We start from the raw sequence: 23,693 nt of genomic DNA, 5'->3' as shown, positions 1-23,693 counted from the left end.
TATATATATATATATATATATATATATATATATATATATATATATATATATATATATATATATATATATATATATATAAATTATAACATGCTTAGTAGAAATTATATACTAATCATATTATTATTATAATTACATATCAAATCAAAATTTCGACATACCAAGTCAAAATTGACATAAAAAGTAGAAATTTTGACATACCAAGCCAAAATTATGACATAAAACATTGAAATCATGAAATAAAATGTTGAAATCAAGTTGCAACTGACATGAAATAAAAAGTCAAATTTACGAGTCAAATTGAAATGACATAAAAAGTCTAAATTATGACACAAAACACTTAAATGAAATAAAATGTCAAAATTATGACAGTCGAAATATGACATGAAAATTCAAAATGAGGACATACAGAGTCAAAATAATGACATAAAACAAAAAAAACTGACTTAAAAAGTATTTTAATGTTCCCCTAACAAATAACACTGTATTAATTTGCAAATCTTTGGCGTTCCCCGAGAAACTTTGCATTCGCTTGCAAAGTGGTGAATTCAACCCCAGAACTTTCTCCGTCAACACAAACATTTTGAAAACTCACGCAAAGCATTGAAATAACACTAATAGATTTTCCGTCTAATTGATTTTCTTCTCCATTACAAAACAGAATGTTTTTGTCACAATGCTGCCGAAACAGGCTTAAAAACCTAAAAGACCTGGACGCATCGCTACAAGTCTCCTGAGTCAGATCTGTGGTTCACCTGCAGATAGTCGCACTCCTCCACGAAGAAATGCAGCCGATCCTCCAGATCTTCCAGCACTGGCCCCTTTAAGAGCGCCTCCCCCTGACCAAACACCTCCAGACGCTCCGCCTCACTGAACACAAACATCACGGACATTAGAGGAGTCCCCGACTCAGGATTTACACAGAACTGATGAATCCTGCCGACAGTCAACTGATAGTCCAATCATATGTTTGGGGGCGGGGCAAAACGCATTACCAAGAGTCAAGTAGCCAGACATTCGACAGCCATATACTAATGTTAAAGGGGTCATCGGATGCCCATTTTCCACAAGTTGATATGATTCTTTAGGGTCTTGATGAAAAGTCTGTAACATAGCTTGGTTCAAATTTCTCAATGGTAGAGTAAAAACACCTTTTTTTACTGTCAAAACAGCTCTTTTCAGATCAAGCCATTTTTGTAGCATTTCCCTTTAAATGTTAATGAGCTCTGCTGACTCCGCCCCTCTCTTCCGAGCTGCTCTCTGAGAGACTTTTTACTTTAGCCGCATTCATCGTGAAACTTGCTAACTAGCACATTATTAGGAAAAGGCGATTTGCAAAGATTCCGGCATCGAAACAATAATGGACTGATAACAGTTTTCTCAGTGCGGGTCTAAGGTAAAACGCTACTGTCAATCAAACAAACGTGGGGGGGGTCACACAGACAGGCATCTGAGATCGGCTCGATATGAGAAAGGGGAAAACATTTAACCAGATTAAAAAACAACCACCGGGTGGATTTTTATCATTATAGGGTGGTTGTGTGCACACACTGCTAACACACATTTCAGTTCAAACTACTTGTAAAAGTGCATGTAGCATCCTATGACCCCTTTAACACACAGGGAAAATGTGCCTCGCAGATACAAACGGGGTAAATAATGTTTTAAGTTCTGATTAAAAGATAGCTAACATCATCCGGCTGCATATGATGTTGTTTATTACGTACCAGAGCTGATGAAACCGCAGATTTGCACTAAATAGAACCAAGATGAAATCAAGAGATGCAAGAAGTATTCGATGAAGCCCGTGTGCATTATTGTTTTCTCTAACTGTATAGAGATTTTCACACAGGAAATTAACAAATATCTAATGCTAATTTTTCAGACTTTGAAGCATAGCCTACTGCCTCGTAAAACTCCATGCGATCGCCTAAATGTGACCCTGCAGCACAAAAGCAGTGTTAAGTCGCTGGGGTATATTTGTAGCAATAGCTAACAATACATTGTATGGGTCACAATTATTGTTTTTCTTTTATGCCAAAAATCATTAGGATATTAAGTAAAGATCATGTTCCATGAAGATATTTTGTACATTTCCTACCATAAATATATCAAAACTTAATGTTTGATTAGTAATATGCATTGCTAAGAACTTCATTTGGACAACTTTAAAGATGATTTTCTCACTATTTAGGTTTTTTTGCACCCTCAGATTCCAGATTTTCAAATAGTTGTATCTCGGCCAAATATTGTCCGATCCTAACAAACCATACATCAATGGAAAGATTATTTATCCAGAAAAATTGACCCTTATGACTGGTTTTGTGCTCCAGGGTCACAAATATGAACTACTGTGAAAACTGCTCTAACACAGTATTTTCATGTATATCTTTGTCCCGTCCATTGCTCTTTCGAGCGCGAATCCCGCATAAATATGCGGATGTCATTCCCAAAACTTTGCAGCGTGTAACGTTACGTGACCGAAAAATAAAAGTTCTACACAAATTCTGAGTGGATTATATTCTATAGCCTAGAAAGCACACAACAAGCACTGCCTTTATAATCACTAAAAAGCTGTCCCTCGTCTTAGTTCATCACGATCTCATTATGTTTTGTTATGAGAGGATTCGCGAGCTTGCCTTGTACTGGACTCAGAATTTACCTTTTGATTCTCTCCAGAGCGCAAACACAAGTATGCATTGGATATATTGCCAGATCAGTTTCGCCAATATGATATATTATAGACAATATGTCCAGTTTTTCTAGGCCTATCTGTTCACAGCATCCAAAAGTCTAATTAGAACCAGCTGAAATGTTTCGAAATCACTTGTACCTTGTAAAAAAATCCAGTCTTTCACTCTGTGTCAATTTGAGTCTTTCTCTGTCGGTCACGGATTACAGAAAGTGAAACTTAAATCCGTCATGGGGTGGTTGGATTTATTCACACACACTACCGCTCAAAAGTTTGGGATCGGAACGATTTTTAATGGTTTTACAGGAGGTTCTTCTGCTCATCAAAGCTGCATTTATTTGATCAAAAATACAGGAAAAAGTTTAATATTGTGAAATATTATTATGATGTAAAATAATGTTTTTCTATTTTAATATACATTAAACTGTAATGTATTTCTGTGATGCGCAGCTGTATTTTCAGCATCATTCCTCCAGTCTTCAGTGTCACATGATCTTCAGAAATCAGTATAATATGCTGATTTATTATCAGAGCTGAAACTGTTATTTTTTTGGAAGCGGTGATACTTTTCTTTCAGGATTCTTTGATGAATACAAAGTTAAAAAGAAGAGCGTTTATTTAAAATAGAAATCTTTTCTAACAATACACACTACCGTTCAAAAGTTTGGGGTCAGTACATTTCTATTCTTTCTTGTTTTGAAAGAAATTAAAACTTTTATTCAGCGAGGACGTGTTAAATTGTTAAGAAGCGATAGCAAAGGTTTATATTGTTAGAAAAGATTGATATTTTGAATAAATGCTGTTCTATTCATCAAAGAATCCTGAAAAAAGTATAGCAGTTTCCAAAAAAATATTGTGGCAGCACAACATTGATAATTCTAATAATAATTCTAATTCTGAAGATCATGTGACACTTTACACTGGAGTAATGATGATGGAAATTCAGCTTCGCATCACTGAAATAAATTACATTTTAAAGGATATTAAAATAGAAACCATTATTTTATATTGTAATAACATTTTGCAAGATTACTGTTTTTTTCTGTATTTTTGATCAAATAAACGCAGCCGTGATGAGCAGAAGACACTTCTTTAAAAACATTAGAAGTCTTGCTGACCCCACACTTTTGAGCGGCAGTGTACGTTAAAAATATTTATTAAAAGCTTCTTTCTTTTCAGATTCTTATTTACAGCATTATCACAATAGGCTGTATTTTAACTGTAACTAATTGGTAGTTCTATGTGAAATCAGACATTTGAGCAGCCCCATATAGCCAAAATGTCACGATCATAACACCTCTGTTCGACTGTGAGATTGGTATCGAATCAGGCTTCTCCATATCGAAGCATCGAATCTTCGGCTGTTTGGAGTCACCCCTAATTAACATCACTCAGAGTCCCCATCAAACCACCTGACCAGTGCTGAAGAATGCAATGTGACGCATTAGTCGTTGTATTACTCACCCGTCGTGGTTGTACTGGTTAATGACGGAAACGGTGCGCGGATGTAGGTGGATCCTCAGGAAATCTGACCACACCCTCACGCTTCCCTCCAGCCAATAGGATTTCTGCATCCGCTCCAGTCTGCTGTTCACCGTCTCCATGGCAACACCCGCTCCCGCGCCGCTCACTTTAAGAGTTAAAATACAAACGCACAATATTCCATGCATCTCCTCAAAACATAGCTACACTTAAAGCTGGGTAACGTAGAATGGACATAATACAGAATCATCATAAAACACGTGCTGCAATTTCTTTCAATGACATTTTCATTATTTTGAAAAACGGATATTTCTGAGTCAAGCGGGATAGACAGTAAATGAGAAAATAAAATGTAAGATGAAAGATAATTCTGGGGTTAGATGGTGAAAAAAACTAAAATAGAGATTGCTGATGTCAGCGGAAAAGAATGTGGTTTCAGAAGTGGAGCGAGTTTTTAATTTCGAGACAAATTATGATTTTCTTTAGAATAAAGCGCATTGATGAATTGTTCATTTCTTTAACTCAAGCAGTAGGCGGTGTTATTTTAGTATAATTCTAAAATTCACATAATATTTTTTATTTTTGTAACCTATAATATAATTACATGAATACATATTATAAAGAATGTGGTTTCAGAAGTGGAGCGAGTTTTTAATTTCGAGACAAATTATGATTTTCTTTAGAATAAAGCGCATTGATGAATTGTTCATTTCTTTAACTCAAGCAGTAGGCGTTATTTTAGTATAATTCTAAAATTCACATAATATTTTTTATTTTTGTAGCCTATAATATAATTACATGAATACATATTATAATTATATAAATACTATTATAATTATTATAATATAATTCTAGTAAATTCTATTAAAATTATTTAGTTAATATTTAGAATTAGGCTTTAATTTTGATATTTTCTGGTTTTAATTTGATTAATTTTGTTGTGTATTTTTGTGATTTGTATCAGTTTTTTTAACATGTCTATACAGTTTTTATTAATTTTTATTTATTAGTTATTTTAGTACTTCGAGATAAACTATACAAAAATCGCAAATGCTTGTTTTGGAACCTACCTGAAATAAAATGTTAAATTTTTATAGATTTCAGTTCATGTTCATTTTGTTGCATGTAATAATTTTTTTTATTACAGCTTTAGCTGTAGTTGACAAAAAATAACCCCACAGCAAGATCAATGGATCGATTCCCAGGGAATGCATGAACTGATAATACAACGCAAGTCATTTTGGAAAAAGGCATCTGCTGAATGCATAAATGACCACAATGAATGGAGACTTTAAACAGGGTAAAATAGGTTCATATTCATTTTTACAGTCACATTTTACCCGAGCAGTGCTCCACAGCAGAGGAAGAACTCGTGAAATCCAGCTCTGCTAGTAAACCTCCCGCCTAGACACACAAAAAACAGACAGACAATCTTAATAAGCGTCACTCTCAGACAACAGACGCTTTCCAATCCTCACAGTATTATAGTCCCACTCACATCCAGACTGTCCAGCTGCTGTAGGAAGGCGTTTTTGGTGGGAGGGCTTTCTTTATGGGTCATAATCTGTCCTTCCCTAAGAGCAGAGGAAACACTGAAATACCACACGGCGAAGATCCAGAGCCAGAGAAATCTGAGCAGAAGCAGAATCATGTTCATACCACGTAAAGGTGGTGTTTTCATCCTCTGTGCCTTCATACAGACTGCCTTCCTTCCTCAGCGTCTGAAGACTTCCTGACGATATCAACACATTATACACACACATCAACAACCCAATATCACATCCACAAACCAACAATCATCAGCAGCGACTGCCAAAGCCAAGCATCGCTAGCACTGATGCTCCTAATTAATGTGGCCTCGTTTATAAAGATGCGCGACGGCTTCTAATGAATGCTTTATAAATTGTCCATATGCACAGAAATATTTCTAAACAATCCTCTCTTTATGGATTGCACTTCATCTTAAATTCAAGTGCACAAGAAAATCCAAGCGTTCATAAACAATTCATTTTAGTAATTTCATTATCACAGAGCAGTTCAAATGTTGCTCATTTGTGCAATCGTTAACTAAAAATAAAACCATCAAAAATGAGTTGAAATAAAATGAAATATAAACATCTGAGTTTCTTTCAAACTTTAAGTACTAAAATAACAGCAACGACAAAGACTAAAACTGATATTAAAAAATCTGCACAAAATAGACATATTTAAATAAAATATAAAAAATAAAAATGACAAAAACGCACAAAATTACTATCGCTTTAGCTAAAAAATGACAATGAAAACAGATAATATGAAAATAAAACTATTTCAAAAAATTACTAAAACAATTCTTTCAAACTTTAAGTACTAAAATAACAGCAACGACAAAGACTAAAACTGATATTAAAAAATCTGCACAAAATAGACATATTTAGATAAAATATAAAAAATAAAAATGACAAAAACGCACAAAATTACTATCGCTTTAGCTAAAAAATGACAATGAAAACAGATAATATGAAAATAAAACTATTTTAAAAAAATTACTAAAACAAAAAAAATAGCACTAGAAATCTAACTCTAGCACTCTCTATTCTAATTCTATTCTTTAAAAAACCTTGTTCCATATATAAATGCACTCTATTAATTGACTAACTGCTTGTTTTCTTTAAAAAACTAACTAACACTAGCTTCTCTATTCGTTTTGTATTCTATCTATTCGTTTTCTTTTCATTTATTATACAATTATTATACAAAAAGCAAAAAAAAGGCCTCTAACAATAGCTTGCTCTATTCTTTTTCTATTCTATCCATTTTCTTTTTATTTATTATATAACTGAGACTTGTTATAGCACATTGCTCTTTCGTTGATTTCTATTGTCCTCTTTTTTTGTAATTCGCTTTGGATAAAAGCGTCTGCTAAACGACATCTCGACCATACTAAAATATCACTGAATTGTGCATATCATTATATTAATTCATATAGTGATACGAGCGGAATAAAGTTGTGCTTATGGACATTTTCACATCTGCTTCTGCCTTTATATATTGAGATTTTGATGCAGGATGGAACCCATGGGCTTCAGGAGCACGCGTGTGCTTGATGTGCTTCACCTTTGAGGTCCATGGCGATGAGTCGAGGCGTGTAAGTGACGTGTGCACCGGGCGTAAGACCCTCTCTGAACAACACGTCACTCTGCAGCTCTCCCGCCGGAGCATCGCTGCCATAAACCAGCGCCGCATCCTACAGACAAACACACACTTACCACGCTTTACCATCACACACAGCTCAGATCAGACACCGACTGCATGGCCATTTAATCACGCCACTTACACACGTCCAAATCTACATGACAGCTCAATGCACTTCAGTGAAAATTACAGTATTTCCCCGTTACATGTTAGTAACATCATGAGAGAGAGTGTGCAAAACCATGATATTAATTACTCCGTTTTGTTCACTCTTCCTAGCTAACAAAAATAAGTTCTGGCATCTTCCTATTAAGTTATGAAAATGCTATTTCTGAAGGTTTTTAGATGTTTTTGTCATGCAAAACCAAAGATGAAGTAGAATCGATAAAAGCTAGTGCTGTCAAACGATTAATCGTGATTATCGCATCTAGGGCTGCCACTAACGACTATTTTTATTTAGATTAATCTAACGACTAATTTGTCGATTAATCTATACGATTAATTTCCCACACACAAAAAATCAACAATTTTACTTAAGGATATTTTATTAAACTATATTTTATTAAACCAAAGGAAATCCAAATTTCTATGAAATCCTTTTTTTAAAGCAAAAGTAAAAAGCGCATCCATCTCATAGTCTAATAATACAATTATAATAAAAAAAAAACACTTTTAAAGGAGTATTTACCAGAATTTATTTAGGAGAAAAATGTAATTGTGCAGTATTTCTGAAAAAAAAAAAAAAAAAAATTTTTTTTTTTTTTTGGTTGAAAAAAATCAATTAATTGGAGATGCTTTTGATTATTAAAATTTAATGGAACCATTCAAATGGAATCCAGAAAATAATGGAAAACAGAATTTGGTAAAGACAAAACTGTAAAACTCAATTAATTAGACAGGCTTTTTGATTAATACAATTGAATTTAACCATTAAAACAGAGGATAGACAAATGAAAATGGAACAAAACTGAATTTGGAAATAAAACCGATTTCATAGGGCCCTATAATTATAATAATTTTTTTTGTGGTAATAAAAATAGATGTAAGTGAACAATAGCCTTTAAAATGACTTAAAATACATAGCAATGAGGCGATAATAACTAGTTCAAATAACGTATCAAAAGCAAGAAATCATATTGTTTTATTGAACAAAACTGTTAAAGTACATAATGTATTATAAACAATAGAGCTAATGTACATTACGCATTACAACAAAGGCCTGCAGGGGGCGCTCAAAACGTGTAAACTCAGAGTGAGGGTTTGAGCTTTTATTTTGAAACCGCGAGATAATGATGTATTCTCCTGTGTTTGCGTCGATTTATAAATTATTTATCTTACAAATCTGATGAAATGGCGCACGCTGCGTTCCCAGATGAACGTTATAATAAACCCAAACACACAACAACATGCGCAGATGCATGTAAATGATAACAGTTCCTGTGGAGCTACTGTGAACGGAGCCACGTACTTAACCTACACGCATGTAAATAATTAAAGCGCATATACTGTATTAGAACGGCATTGCATATAATTAAATCGTAGCGTTTGTGAATTCACAATTATGCTTAATTATGCATAATATAAAAAATTTTTTTTGCGCGAAGAAAACAAAAATAACGACTTTATTCCACATTTTCGTCTCTACTAATGACGTCATTACACCGGATCTGGGTCAGCGCCGGCGCCGCCACACGCTCGCGTCATGGTACTGTCGTGAACGCACGTCCACAAGTGACGCAGTGGAATAAAGTCATTATTTTTGTTTTCTTCGCGCAAAAAAGTATTCTCGTGGGTTCGTAAAATTACAGATGAACCACTGATGTCTCACGGACTATTTTACCGATCTCCTTGCTACGTTTCTGGACCTTAAACGTGGTAGTTACCTTGCTGTCTATGGGAGGGTCAGAGCGATATTCATCAAAAATATCTTAAATTGTGTTCCGAAGATGAACGGAGGTCTTACGGGTTTGGAACGACATGAGGGCGAGTAATTAATGACAGCATTTGCATTTTTGGGCGAACTATCCCTTTAAGAAAAATGTTACGTTTATATTAAATATATTTATATATATGATATAATGTATATGAATATAAATATATACATGTAAATATTTTCGAAACATACGCCGCATGTGTGTGTATTTATATATACGTAATTATGTAAACAAAAACTTTTATTTTGGATGCGATTAATCGTTTGACAGCACTAATAAAAACGATATAGACAATAAAAAATACAAACAAATTTAAAATATTACTAAAAACTATGTTAACAAATATAACGAAAATACTATATCAACAAATCGTATACCAATATAACACAGATTTTTGCATATCAGCATATATTAATTGAATGTGTGCCTATGTAACTGTACATGTTCACAAATACACTGGCTTTTAATTACTGATGTCGGAGATTAATTTAATAACTATTATTGGGAAGACTCCATTTCATTATTTTGCAGATACATTTGGAACGTTACTTCTAAATGTGTTCCATTTCATCATTACGTGAATGTTACTTTCAAACAATTAGCAACATTCAAAAAAAGAAATGTTTCACGAACGTTCTATAAATAACATTTCTTCTCATGCTAACGCACCACAGCTTTACTGCAGAAACTAGTGTTGCTATCGAGGTGCAGCTGACTCGTTCAGTCTTCTTTGTGGAAGCTAAATTGATCTGCCAGCTCGTTTATCACTGATGCACTGACATGATAAGTTGATTCTTCACGTGTGTAGCAGTAAATAAACCGAATATATTCGCTATTGATCAAACTCACCTGTAAATTCCACCAGTGCGTCCCGATAAAGTTGGAATAATGCCCCAGCTGGAGGGTAACAACCTCCCTGCACGTGCCGCTCATGCTGCCCTTTAGACATTAACACATTTTAAACATCGGTTCAGTCAAAATGAGCATATTTCTCACGACTCGCCCTGAAAACACACGACACGGCGGCGACACAGACGAACTTCCGCATGTCTGCGCTCGTCCCTCTGGCAATCCCGCACTCTGATTGGCTGTCACAGCGCACGGAGCGTTGTGATTGGCTGAGAGAGCTGTCGCTCGGCGGAGGGGAAGTTTGGTTTCACCGCGCCTGACCGGCGCACATGTGCAGCGCTAGTAAACAAGAGTTTCAGAATAGCCTAAAAATGCATTTAATTAAATGCTAGTTTCGTTTCGTATCAGCTGAACAACATACACGCTTATACAGAGAGTACACATGCGTTCTAGTTCTGTACGGGCAGAATTAATCATTCTTATTTTCTAGTGCATGAAATTGTAACTTTTATCAGCTAATGTCTGACATTTGAAAACTGATTTATATTTTTTAACATCCTCAGCGAAGTAACAATGTGTGCGATATTGTAGTGCAAAAACATAAGCGTCGAAATGCGAAAAACATTTTATATAATGTATACTTTATCTAGTAATAATCGATATTTAACAGATATTAAGTTTAAGGTTTTTTATATTCATAATAACTTTCATAACTATGTGTAATACTTTGTATTTAATAATCAATAAAAGGCATACTATCAGCCTGTTTGTGTGTATTTGTGTAAATGATTGCAATTAATCGCATCCACAATAAAAGTTTTTGTTTATATAATACATGTATATAATGCAGGTATATATTTAAGAAAAATGTTATGTTTATAAATTATTTATATATATAATATAAATTTAAGTATATACATGTAAACATTTTCAAAATATATACTGTGTATAACACATTATGCAAACAAAAACTTTATTTTGGATGCGATCACACTCACTCAAACACTCCAAAGAGAAAGAACAACTGAAATCACATCATATGACCCCTTTAATAGTAAGTAGGCCTACTAATAATCTATAAAATAGATTATTAAAAACCTGTATCTATAAAACCTGTTTATTTTATAATAAAAAAATGTATTATTACATGTATTATTATTATAATTATAATAAATTATTATTATTATTACGATCATCATTTATATGAATTAAAATTATTTTAAAAATGATAATTTATTTAATTATAATTGATAATAGACCTATTAATAATCTACCACTATAATTAGCCTGGTATATGTAACACAATATAATATGGTAATGGAATTGCTGAAATGAAATAGACACTTATTTTACACAATAATTACCCAAAGTTTAATTAAAATGTTTATTTGCATTTATGTACTTGGCAGAAGCACTTATTTAAAGCAACGTACACTGCATTGAAGACGTCTATTTTTGTCAGTTGAGGTGTTCCCTGGTAAACAACCCCATGACCTTTGCATGTTAACGTTAGTTAACGACATTAAACTAACAATGAAAAATACTTCCTTGTAAAGCAATTATTAATCTTAATGTTTATTTCAAAATTTACTAATACACTAAAAAAAAACCTGGTGAAGTTACTTCAAAAAAAAAAGAAAAGTAAACTGTGTTAGGCTAACTGAGAGTTGTTATAGCACTTGTGTATCATTGCTCTTTCGTTGATTTGGATTAAAGCATCTGCTAAATGACTAAATGTAATGTGAATACAAAATGCTCACTCGGAAATTGCTAGTAAATGTCAATTTATCACCCCCAAAATATATAAATAGTTTGAAATTAACATCAAATTTAATGTGGAATTTTGAAGTAGAAATTCTGAATTTGGAAAGGATTTAAGGAGCTGCTAATGGGTTAATAATGGTTATGGGTAGCAATAGACCGATTCTTCTGCAAAACTGGGCGATCTGAGAAGATCTACATTGACTGGTTGATTTTTTTCTGTGTTTAAGACTTTCATGTTCAACCCAGAACTAACTGGAGTTTCACCACTAAACCACAGACTTGATCACAGCTCAGAAATACAACCCAGAAAACAGACTGATACCAGCACGCTTAAACATCCAGAGATCAGACCTCCAGAACATTTCCACCCGCCGTGGATTGATGATACGACTCACTTGAACAACCTTTAAAGGGTTAGTTCACCCAAAAATGTAAATTAGTCTATGATTTACTCACCCTCAAGTCATCCTAGGTGTATATGACTTTCTTCTTTCAGACGAATCCAATCGGAGTTATATTAAAAATTGTCCTGGCTCTTCCAAGCTTTATAATGGCAGTGAATGGGTGTTATTTTTCAACAGTCCAAAAGAAGTGCAATAAAGTGCATGCATCCATAAGTATTTGTCATTTATCATTTAAAAACAAATCAGTACTGTATAATAGTATACTCAGACCGTAAACTCTAGCAGGATGGAAGATATTTGGATGAAAACGGGAGTATGTCATAATTAGTAATACAGTAATTGTGTACGGTTTGGCATATACTGTATACTCGATTGAAAAGTTAGCTTGCAGTAGTATGAAGTATGCACACTAATGCATAAGTAATAGTTTTGTCAGTATTGACATTATAAAGCTAGTAACTGCATTTTGTGTGAAATATTTAAACTTTTTTAATAGCAGTTTGACCAAACAATGAGTTAAGAAAACAACGGATTGGTTTCTGGGTCATTGATTGTATTTAAAATGAAAGGAATACTTTTTTATTTTTACATTTTCCTCTTTCATTGTAATTTTACAGTTAATAATTATGTTTTTAATGTCTATACAGTTTATTTATTTTAGTACGTCAAGTTAAACTAAACAAAAATGAGAAATGTTGCCTTGGCAACAAGCTGAAATAAAATGTTTAAGTTGTTTTAACATTTTATAATATTTCAGTTAACGTTAGTGTTATTTTAGCATAATTGAGATACTATTATATTTTTTATTAATATTTTGAATTTTTATTTTTGTTTTAATTTTAAAGTTTTGGTAATTTAGTTTTTGTCTTTTTTAATATGTCTATTATAGCTTTTATTGTTATTTTTTATTTCTGTTAGTTATTTTAGTACTTAATTAAAGTTAAACTACAAGAAAATGAGAAACGCTGCCTTGGCATCTAGCTGAAATGAAATGTTTACTTTTTCTTATTTCAGTTATTTCAGTTAACAAAAGTAAAAACAAATCATATTTATATTTTATTTAAATTAACATTTATTTTATATCAAGTAACAAAAATAAAATGTATGAAAATTTACAAATAATTTAAAATAAACAATTAAAATAATATGAAAAATTTATTTTATTTCAAGTAACAACAAATTATTTTTTTTAGGTTTTGGTTTTAGCTAATAAAAAATAATAATCTGTGTCAAGTACAGTGCATTGCATTGTGGGATACAGTATCATACTGTACAATCTGGCAAATGGCTCAAAAGTTGTTCTGCTAAAAGAAATGTTTTTTGATCAGATATTTTGTTGCTGCTGTGATTTTCCCGTTACTGACGTGGGCCGGATACAAGCTCCTCCCCTTCTATGCCCCGCCCCTCGATAGCTCCGCCCTCAGACTGATCTACATTCTGCGCTGTGCCTTCTTCGCCAGCATTTCCATTGTGTTCGGTCAGCAAATAATCACGTCTCCATTTAATCTATTAAAAACTTGATATATTTACACTATTGTTTAAAAGATTTTAATGCTTCTGCTCACACAGTGAAAAATTTGAAATTACTAATTTTTCAAATAGCTGTTTTCTGTGTGTATATATTGTTCTATATGTTAAACTGTAATGTATTTCTGTGATGTGCAGCTGTATTTTCAGCATCATTACTCCAGTCTTCAGTGTCACATGATCTTCAGAAATCAGTATAATATGCTGATTTGCTGCTCGAGAAACATTTCTGATTATTATCAATGTTGGGAATTCCGTAATTTAATTACAAAATAAATGTAACCGTAATCAGTTACTAAGAAAAAATGTGTAACTAAATTAGTTACTTATGAAAATGTTAATGATTACAAAAGGGGTTACATCTGAATATTATCTCACACATACAGATTTGATTGATTTCTTTCCCAAATTGCATTGACTGCTTTAAAATATGAGACACCAATGTTTCAGGAGTTTAGGAAACATGCTTACTCGATAACTGTTTTATTTCCTATTTGGGTTTATGTATATGCTTTATTAAATGTTTTTTTAAGATAAACTGTTTTTTTCCAAAGCATTGTTAGCGTGTATTTCCTGTCATTGCTATGCAAAGATTTGATTTCAAAAACAGTATCATAGCTACTAAACTATATCTGTCACGAATCCGGTCTATGAACTTCAATTAACTCACCACCAGAGGTCACCCTTCCATTACATTGACTCTCGCACTACACAAACTGTTGCATGTCATCCCGGACTACATATCCCATCATCCATTGCACTGATTGCACACAGCACTGATTGCACACAGCTGTAACCAATCACACATTCACTATATAACACTCACTCTGATCCCTTTCAAACTGCGGAGTATTGTTTAGCGCTTATCGTATGAGAGCTACTTTACGGAGCCTTTTCCCTTTGTTAGTTTCTAGTTCTAGTCTTAGTCTAGTCTCGCCGTGTTTTCTGATTTCCTGGTACCTGATTTTTGCATGTTTATCTTGAGTTAACACTTTGCCTGTTTCGGACTGTGTTTGCACCTCGCCTGGACTCTAGCTCGTGTTATTGGATAACCCCTCATGTCAAGCCCTCTGGATATTGTTAGCCGCTTATCGACCACGCCCATTTTGGATTACTCTTCTGTTTTGCCCTCAATATATCTGTTTGCCATTGTCTGACCCATGCCTGTTTTATGACCACATCTCTGTCTCGTATTAAAGCTTTGCAAATAGATCCGCAAGTCTCATGTCTCGTTCGCCCCGTAACAATATCTCATGATTTTACATCTGTATTTAACCTCAGAGTGATCTGAAATTCAATAAATACAATTGTTACATGCTTTTTGAAAAAAGAAAAAACTTTTAAATGTAACATTTACATGATTACAATACTCTAAAAATGACTAAATATGTGTTACACTGGGGGAGGGGGGAGATTTTCAACTATTAAGTAAATAAATTCAATAGAAATGTTACGTGTTTCAAGACATGTTTTTGTGAGATTAACATAGTCTTGGATAGGGTTGCAAAGGGGTGGAAAATCTCCAGTAAATTTCTGGAAACTTTCCAAAAATCGCTGGAAGATTCCAAAAAATCCTGGAATGTTTCCGAAATTTACTGGAAAATTTCCACCTTTTTGCAACCCTAGTCTTGGATAATAATTGTAGTTTTTTTTTTACTATAACAAAACAACATATTTCAAATGTTGTTATTTTTACTATTATTATCAGAAATATATATATAACGTATTTTTTTATATTTTAATTTTAAGTTAAGTTCAAGTTATTTTGTACAATTACAAGAAATGAAATAACATTTTAAATAAAATTTTATTTGCATTTAATATATTTTTATATTTTTCTCCTAACAGATACTACAGTAAAATGACTTTACTAAAAATTTTTTAATCTCTTTTAAGACCCTATAAATTTAATTTTAAGTTAAGTTCAAGTTATTTTGTACAATTACAAGAAATGAAATTTTATTTGCATTTAATATATTTTTATATTTTTCTCCTAACAGATACAGTAAAATTACTAAAACATTTTTAAACTCCTTTAAGACACTATAAAATTAAATGTTAAGTTAAGTTCAAGTTATTTTGTACAATTACAAGAAATTAAATAACATTTTAAATAACATTTAATTTGCATTTAATATATTTTTCTCCTAGCAGATACTACAGTAAAATTTAAAACTCTTTTAAGACCCTATAAAGATTGCAATCAATGCATCAAGCTGTTGCTTTTGTAATGCTGTTATTTCACTGATTTATGTCATATTCCTCATGTTTACTAATTTTAATTTTATAATGCAATCTTGTGTCTAGAGTCTGTTTCCACTTGTGTATAATTTTTTTTTGTGTTTATAAATAAATGACGCACAAGACATCAGTCCACAAAGTGTTGAATAAATTTATATAGTGAAAAAGAAACGTTTATGAATCCATATTTACATTTTCATAAGTCACTAAAGGCAACAACAACAACAAAAGGGAAGATTTCAGAGTGTTTCTACATGGTGCAAACGAACGTTTACAAAACGCCTTCACCATAAACTCTCCCACGAAACACAGTTATGTTAAAAACATCAAAACTAAACAAACCCCTGAGAATCTCCGACAGTGCAGTTTCCATTATATATGAAAGCATTTGCATAGATTTCAGAATTGAAGAGAAAATAATGTTTTAAATCTTTAAAATGTGCGCAGCTGTCATCAATCTGGTCAATTAAATCGATTTCACAAGCAGGATTTTTGGCACAAACAAAAATGATGGCGTAAAAACAAAACAATCACATAATATCTCCATTGCACTTTCAGTATTTATGTACGATCGACAAAGGTGTAAAAAAATTCAGTATGTAACATTTAAATCAAAACCCATCCAGAGAGAGTTATTCTGTGTAATTGGTCAGTTAAATTGAACTCCCTCATCCACTCGTCAGTAACCTCATCACTGATTGGCAGGTGTGTGCATTGGGGCGGGGCTTGTACCGGTTGTACTCAGTTGATTGGCTCGTAGACGGATGAGTGCGACATCCTCTTGCGGATCCAAACAAACACTCCACCCACAATAATGATGGCCAGAGGAGTACCAAGTCCAACAGTGATGATAATAATGATTAACGTAGAGAACGAATCGGCCGGAGGCTCGCCCATTCCCACTAACAGAGTCCTGAGAGCAAAGCAATTCAAACAAACATTACTCAAACAGACCAAACACACACTCACAATATAGGCTATAGTTCATTTAACATGCTCTAAAGCTGTAGGTGGTGATTTTATAGGTGTAGGTAGAGTATATTACAATTTCCACGGTGTCACTTTAATGTTCAGACTGTCTTTTATTTTTGATGCTTTCAGAACATTCTGACTCAACCAATCAGGAGAGTTTGGGGGCGTGGCTATCTGTTTGATTGACTGATGGCAGAAAAGGGGTGTGTTCAGGAAGGGAAAAAAAAAGTTTTAATTTTAATTTAAGAAAAATTTAAATATTTCAAATATATAAAAAAAAAATTCATAACCAAACATTTTTAATATTTCATTATTTTCTAACAGATACTAACGAGCAAATATGAACAAAAAAAATACAATCTAATATTAATTTAATATGAAGAGCATGTTTAATATTAAGAATTAAAATATCAGAAAATATTCACATATTATTACAAATATTTTTATTATTATTATTATTATTTCCTAACAGGGCAAGTATGGGTTAAAGAGTAACCAAGCGACTACAAAAGAATCAATAGAAAAGTACAATCAAATTACAATCCATAAACAATCCAATCATATTTTATTATTAATTATAATCTAACAGATACTTATCAGCAAGTATGGGTAAAAAATGTAAATGATAAATTAAAAATAACACGGTTTTTCGCATTTTTTTCACCATGTATTTCGTCAATTTTTTTCACCATTGCATAAATTCAATAGCCAAAATGTGCTTTTTACTGTTTTGTCTTGCTTTTCAAAGAGAAAATCAATAACAAAACAACAATTTAAAAATATTTACTTAATACTAAACGTTTTTAACATTCTTGCGTACCAACAAAGCACAATTTAACTTAAAACGAACAAGTCAGTAAAATACTATTTTTTGGCCATATCCGAGACCCCAGTCTTGAATCAGGCATGTATTTTTACTGTACAAATAAATGCAGACTTGCTGAGACCTCTTTTAAAACATTAGAATATATTACAGATCCCAATCTGAACACTGCGTGAATGTTATAATAGATGTATTAACAGAGCTGTTGTAATTATTATTATCATTATTATTGTCTTACTTTTTATTTTATTTTGCAGAACAGTAAAATTACAATACTAACATTTATGTTGATTGTACCTGGCTCAAAAATACAAAATTACAATTAATCAATAAATAATTTAATATTTAAATAACTGTGTGAATGTTATAATAAATGTATTAACAGAGCTGTTGTAATTATTATTATCATTATTATTGTCTTACTTTTTATTTTATTTTGCAGAACAGTAAAATTACAATACTAACATTTATGTTGATTGCACCTGGCTCAAAAATACAAAATTACAATTAATCAATAAATAATTTAATATTTAAATAATTTAATGTTTATTTAACCCCTTAACTGTCACCGTCCCGTATACGGGACGCCTAAGTTTACTTCACTATAGTACAATTAAATCCTAATATATATAATTGGAAAGGTCTAAGACTCCTAAATAGATATTTTACCATTTTATTTTGTTACAAATTATGTAGGAACAGAAAAAGATTCATTTATGACAAGAGTGCACCAAGAGTCTGACAAATCTACATCATAACAGCATTTATTTCGTTGCCTTTTTCCCGATCTCATGTTTTAGTAATCATCATAAGTTATATACCACTGAAAGCTTAAAATCTCAAAATTCATCCTGTGGAAACCATTTTGAAATCTGACAATGCTTTACCATAGAAATAGTACTTCAATATCTTTTAGCAGTCTCCTCCCCCTTAGCGGGGGTGTCGTATTACGGTCTTTTAGAATAAAAACTTTTTATAATCTTGACAAAATACATATCATTGGAAAGGTCGGAGTCTCAAGATTCCATATTTTGTGATAACCGTAATATTGAGAGAGAAATTGATAGATTTGTGACAGAAATACATAAAAAAATCAAGTTTGGGTGGCACCCGGTGGCTGTTTTTAGTATAACGCCTAAACAAAATTGCATATGAAGCTTTTTTTTTTTAATGTCAACTTCAAATTTGCAACACAACTTATGTAGACATATGACTTTAATTTTATAGCAATTTTATATTTTTTTATATTTATTTTATGTAAAATAAAATAAAAATAGTATAATATATTTTCTTTACAGTAACTTTAATATTTAGTACTTTCAATATTTTCAATTAAAAAAAAATATATATATAAATTTTTTTTTTAACATGTTATTGTTTCCTACGAGATACTTATCAGCAACTATAGGTAAAAAAGTAAAATGCCGAATTAAAAATAACATTGAATGCAACAATGCTGTGAAAGCGTGTGACTCACCAGCTGATGTATTTGGAGTCGCTGTAAAACACCGGGTCTTTATCGATGCCGAAGCTGATGTTCAGGCCGTAAGTATGAGGATCGTCTGTGAAATAGGCCTGGACCAGACCGGACTGAGGGATGCGGTTCACAGACACGAGCTGGGAGTGTTTGCATGGTGTGGCGTCCTCAAACACCGGCTGAGGTTTACGATACGCCACGGGTTTCCACAGATTATAACCCACAACACCGCTGCTGTTCACCGGAGACGACACCCACTGAGACACCTGACAGAAGAGACGGACAAACGCTCACAGCAACCAACTCAACACAGTTTAGTCCAGATTTCACATTTATACTTATGCATTTACTCTTTTATCCAAAGCAATAAGCCCCAAGAAGCCACAGTATTCTTCCACCAAACAATATAGTTCCTCAGAATCAGTTGTGGTTGCAACAGTGGCAACAGACAAACGTAAACAAAGGTGTATGTTACTTTGCAGAGTAATTTACAACAGCTTCGAACGTGGCTCAGCCAATCAGAATCAAGCACCGGAACTCTCCGCTTTATAATGTTGTTTTAACAATAGCTAAACATTTTGGTAACACTTAAAGCCTTTATGTATAATGCATTACAAAGGTATTTATAATGAACACTAATCTTTTCATAAAAAAACAAAAACAAATTAATGAAAGGTTAAAAAATCTATTACAATAATGCATTATAATATTTGAAGGATGTGTTTTAATGCATTATATTTTCTAAAGGTTTAATAATGAATAGATTATAGTATTGTAATGTTTTATAATTCATTATAAGGTGCATTAATACAAAGCATAATTACTGCATTCAAACTACTTTTCTATAGAAAGACTTTAAGTGAATTCTAACAGCATTTTTATTGTTTTTTATATACAAGTTTGAAAACTGATGATTGATCTTGTTCAAATGGAGCTGAATAAAGCCTCATAAATTCATATGTGAATGTGTTTTATGTACTTTTTGTAATATAAAACAAAAACTACAAGTGGTTTTATTTTGCGTTCAGTAACCTGTACTTTATACTGCTGATCGACACTGATAAACATCATCTGTTGTTTTTATTTGTTCTTTTTATTAACTAATGTTAACCGAGATTAATCAATACTGTAACAAAGGTATTGCTCATTGTTAGTTGATTAATTAACTAGTGCTGTGAAAAGTTTAATCGCGATTAAATGCATCCAAAATAAAAGTTTTGTTTGCATAATATATATATGTGTGTGCTGTGTATATTTATTATGTATATATAAATACAAACACATGCATGTATATATTTAAGAAAAATGTTATGTTTCTATATTAAATAAATTTGTGCAATATAATGTACAAGAATATAAATATATATGCATGTAAATGTTTCCAAAATATATACTGTATGTGTGTGTATTCATAAATACATAATAAATATACACAGTTCACACACACACATATTATGTAAACAGAAACTTTTATTTTGGATGCGATTAATCACGATTAATTGTTTGACAGCACTAGAATTAACTAATGGGACCTTATTGTAAAGTTTTACACACACACACATATTGCTCATTGTTAGTTGATTAATTAACTAGTGCTGTGAAAAGTTTAATCGCGATTAAATGCATCCAAAATAAAAGTTTTGTTTGCATAATATATATATGTGTGTGCTGTGTATATTTATTATGTATATATAAATACAAACACATGCATGTATATATTTAAGAAAAATGTTATGTTTCTATATTAAATACATTTGTGCAATATAATGTACAAGAATATAAATATATATGCATGTAAATGTTTCCAAAATATATACTGTATGTGTGTGTATTCATAAATACATAATAAATATACACAGTTCACACACACACATATTATGTAAACAGAAACTTTTATTTTGGATGCGATTAATCACGATTAATTGTTTGACAGCACTAGAATTAACTAATGGGACCTTATTGTAAAGTTTTACACACACACACACACAAACTATTACACTTTATTTTAAGGTGTCCTTGTTACAGTGTAATTATACAGTTAAGTGCTGAGTAATATTTATTAACTACGTGTAATTACTATATGGTTAGGGTTACTTGCATGTAATTATGCATAACTTATTGTTATTATAATAGTAAGTACATGTAACATGTGTAACAAGGACACCTTAAAATAAAGTGCCACCAAAAACTCTATTGTGGCTTTGTTTAAAGTATTGTGTAAATATCATATGTGACCCTGGAGCAAAAAAACAGTCTTGAGGGCCAATTTTTCAAAATTGAGATTTATACATCATCTGAAAGCTGAATAAATAAGCTTTCCATTGATGCATGGTTTGTTATATACAAATAATACAACTATTTGAAAATCTGGAATCTGAGGGTGCAAAAAAATAAATATTGAGAAAATCTCCTTTAAAGTTGTCCAAATGAAGTTCTTAGCAATGCATATTACTAATCAAACATTAAGTTTTGATATATTAACGGTAGAAAATGTACAAAATATCTTCATAAAACATGATCTTTACTTAATATCCTAATGATTTTTGCCATAAAAGAAAAATACAATAAAAATATAATTTGGACCCATACAATGTATTGTTGGCTATTGCTACAAATATCCCCCAGCGACTTAACACTGCTTTTGTGCTCCAGGGACACAAATAGAGAAACGAGTATCATTTATCGAACCGAATCGTGACATGAGTGTATTGTTACACCTAGTGCTGCACGAAACTCAAGAGCGAATCTGGAGTCGTTTCCTCGCGGCGTCACGCCATCCAGCCACACGTGCAGCTGCGAGGAGTTAGCGTTGTGACGGAGACTCGGCCAGGCTTCATCACGACCCTCCGACTCAAACGCTGAGAACTGAGGACAGAAGAGAAATCACACACAAGAGTTACTGTAAGTCCACACAGAACGTGCTATACGTTAGTTCCTGTAGTTCTACTAACCTGCAGACAGAGGGAGCCGTTGAGGAAGCTCTCCGTTTTCTCTCCGCCGCACAGCGTTACTGTGAGATCCGACTGGTTAGCACTGACGTTCAGGGTCCAGAGGAAGTTCTGCAGCTCGTATGGAGGGTAAAAGCTGGACTCTGCCGTCTGCTGGGGGTCTGCGGTGTTATTGACGTCATCGTACTCCCACACCTGACAAACAAACACAGCAGAGCTCATGCTTTCATTACTTTCTGTCTGTAAAGGCATCAGTGTCCCACAGACACAACGGCAAGAACAGATAAGAATAAACTATTCAGTGTACACTAATAATAATAAATATTATAATTTCTACAAGTTATTATAAAACAGCACATTCATAAATAGAAAAGGCTTGTAATAAACTCTAATTATATTAATAATAATAATTAAAAGTATTGTTATTAACACTAATACATGCTATCATTTTTGTTGCTATTATTATGAAAATATATATATTTTTAATTATTATTATTTTGTATTACTACAAGTTATTATAAGACAGCACATTTATGATATAAACAAGATTAGGCTTGTAATAAACTATACAGTGTTACTCTTAAGTAATAAGAATAATAATTATTATTATAATTATAACAATTTAGTGTATTCGTGAACTTTAATAATGATAATTATTATTAAAAATGTTGTCATAATTATTATTATTTAGAATTACTACAAGTTATTATAAAACAGCACAATTATAAATCAAATGAAAATAGATTAGGCTTCTAATAAAAATGTAGTGTACTTGTGAACACTAATAATAATACTAATAATTAATATTATTATTATTAATTATAATAAATGTTACTATTATTATTTACAATTACTACAAGTAATTAAAAGTCAGCACATTCATAAATCAAATAGAAGAGATAAGGCTCGTAATAAACAATTTAGTATGCTTGTACAAAAAGTATACTGTATAACAAATTATTATTAATATTAACAATTATTATTATTAACAAATATTGTTATTATTACTACTACTACAAGTTATTTTAAGACATCAAAACGGACGTTTTATGTATTTATTCATGTAATATTGAGTGTCGGTGCATCTGAAATAGCATACTTCCCTACTATATAGTACACAAAAACAGTATGTGACAATAGAAGTACGTCTGAATTAACAGTACTCTCATAAAGGAGTGTGCATACTATGGACACTTTACTATACCATGAGGCCACAGGAGAGGATTTATGATCGGCAGTGACGCAACACGACTCACGCGGCTAGATCACGTGACAATGACAACATGGTGAATGTCCAGATTACATTCATACTATATAGAACATACTCTTTTTGCAGTCGCGATGTAATTACTTATTTTAAAAAAGTACCTAGAGCAGTGGTTCTCAACCTTTTATACTCCAAGGCCCCC

At 32.2% G+C, this 23,693-nt stretch overlaps 1 protein-coding gene and 1 pseudogene across 1 annotated transcript in view; both read right to left on the bottom strand.

The window, feature by feature from the left end:
* Window positions 1–10,328, bottom strand: part of msto1 (misato mitochondrial distribution and morphology regulator 1) — an 18,886-nt gene extending 8,558 nt beyond the window's left edge. The window contains exons 1-7 of the mRNA XM_016252256.1: window positions 10,129–10,328; window positions 7,268–7,397; window positions 5,831–5,903; window positions 5,670–5,745; window positions 5,512–5,575; window positions 4,154–4,319; window positions 753–867 (exon numbers count right to left, since the gene is read on the bottom strand). Of these exons, the coding sequence (XP_016107742.1) occupies window positions 753–867; window positions 4,154–4,319; window positions 5,512–5,575; window positions 5,670–5,745; window positions 5,831–5,903; window positions 7,268–7,397; window positions 10,129–10,212 (708 nt within the window). The 5' untranslated portion in view covers window positions 10,213–10,328. The remainder of the gene's footprint in view (window positions 1–752; window positions 868–4,153; window positions 4,320–5,511; window positions 5,576–5,669; window positions 5,746–5,830; window positions 5,904–7,267; window positions 7,398–10,128) is intronic.
* Window positions 10,329–16,204: 5,876 nt separating this feature from the next.
* LOC107566742 (glycosylated lysosomal membrane protein-like) overlaps window positions 16,205–23,693 on the bottom strand; it is an 11,377-nt pseudogene continuing 3,888 nt past the window's right edge.

Source organism: Sinocyclocheilus grahami, unplaced genomic scaffold (genome assembly GCF_001515645.1).
Source record: "Sinocyclocheilus grahami isolate Dianchi unplaced genomic scaffold, SAMN03320097.WGS_v1.1 scaffold1097.1, whole genome shotgun sequence".
NCBI classification, from domain to species: domain Eukaryota; kingdom Metazoa; phylum Chordata; class Actinopteri; order Cypriniformes; family Cyprinidae; genus Sinocyclocheilus; species Sinocyclocheilus grahami.
Note: the sequence above shows the minus strand (reverse complement) of the source record. Positions and strands in the feature narration are given on the sequence as shown.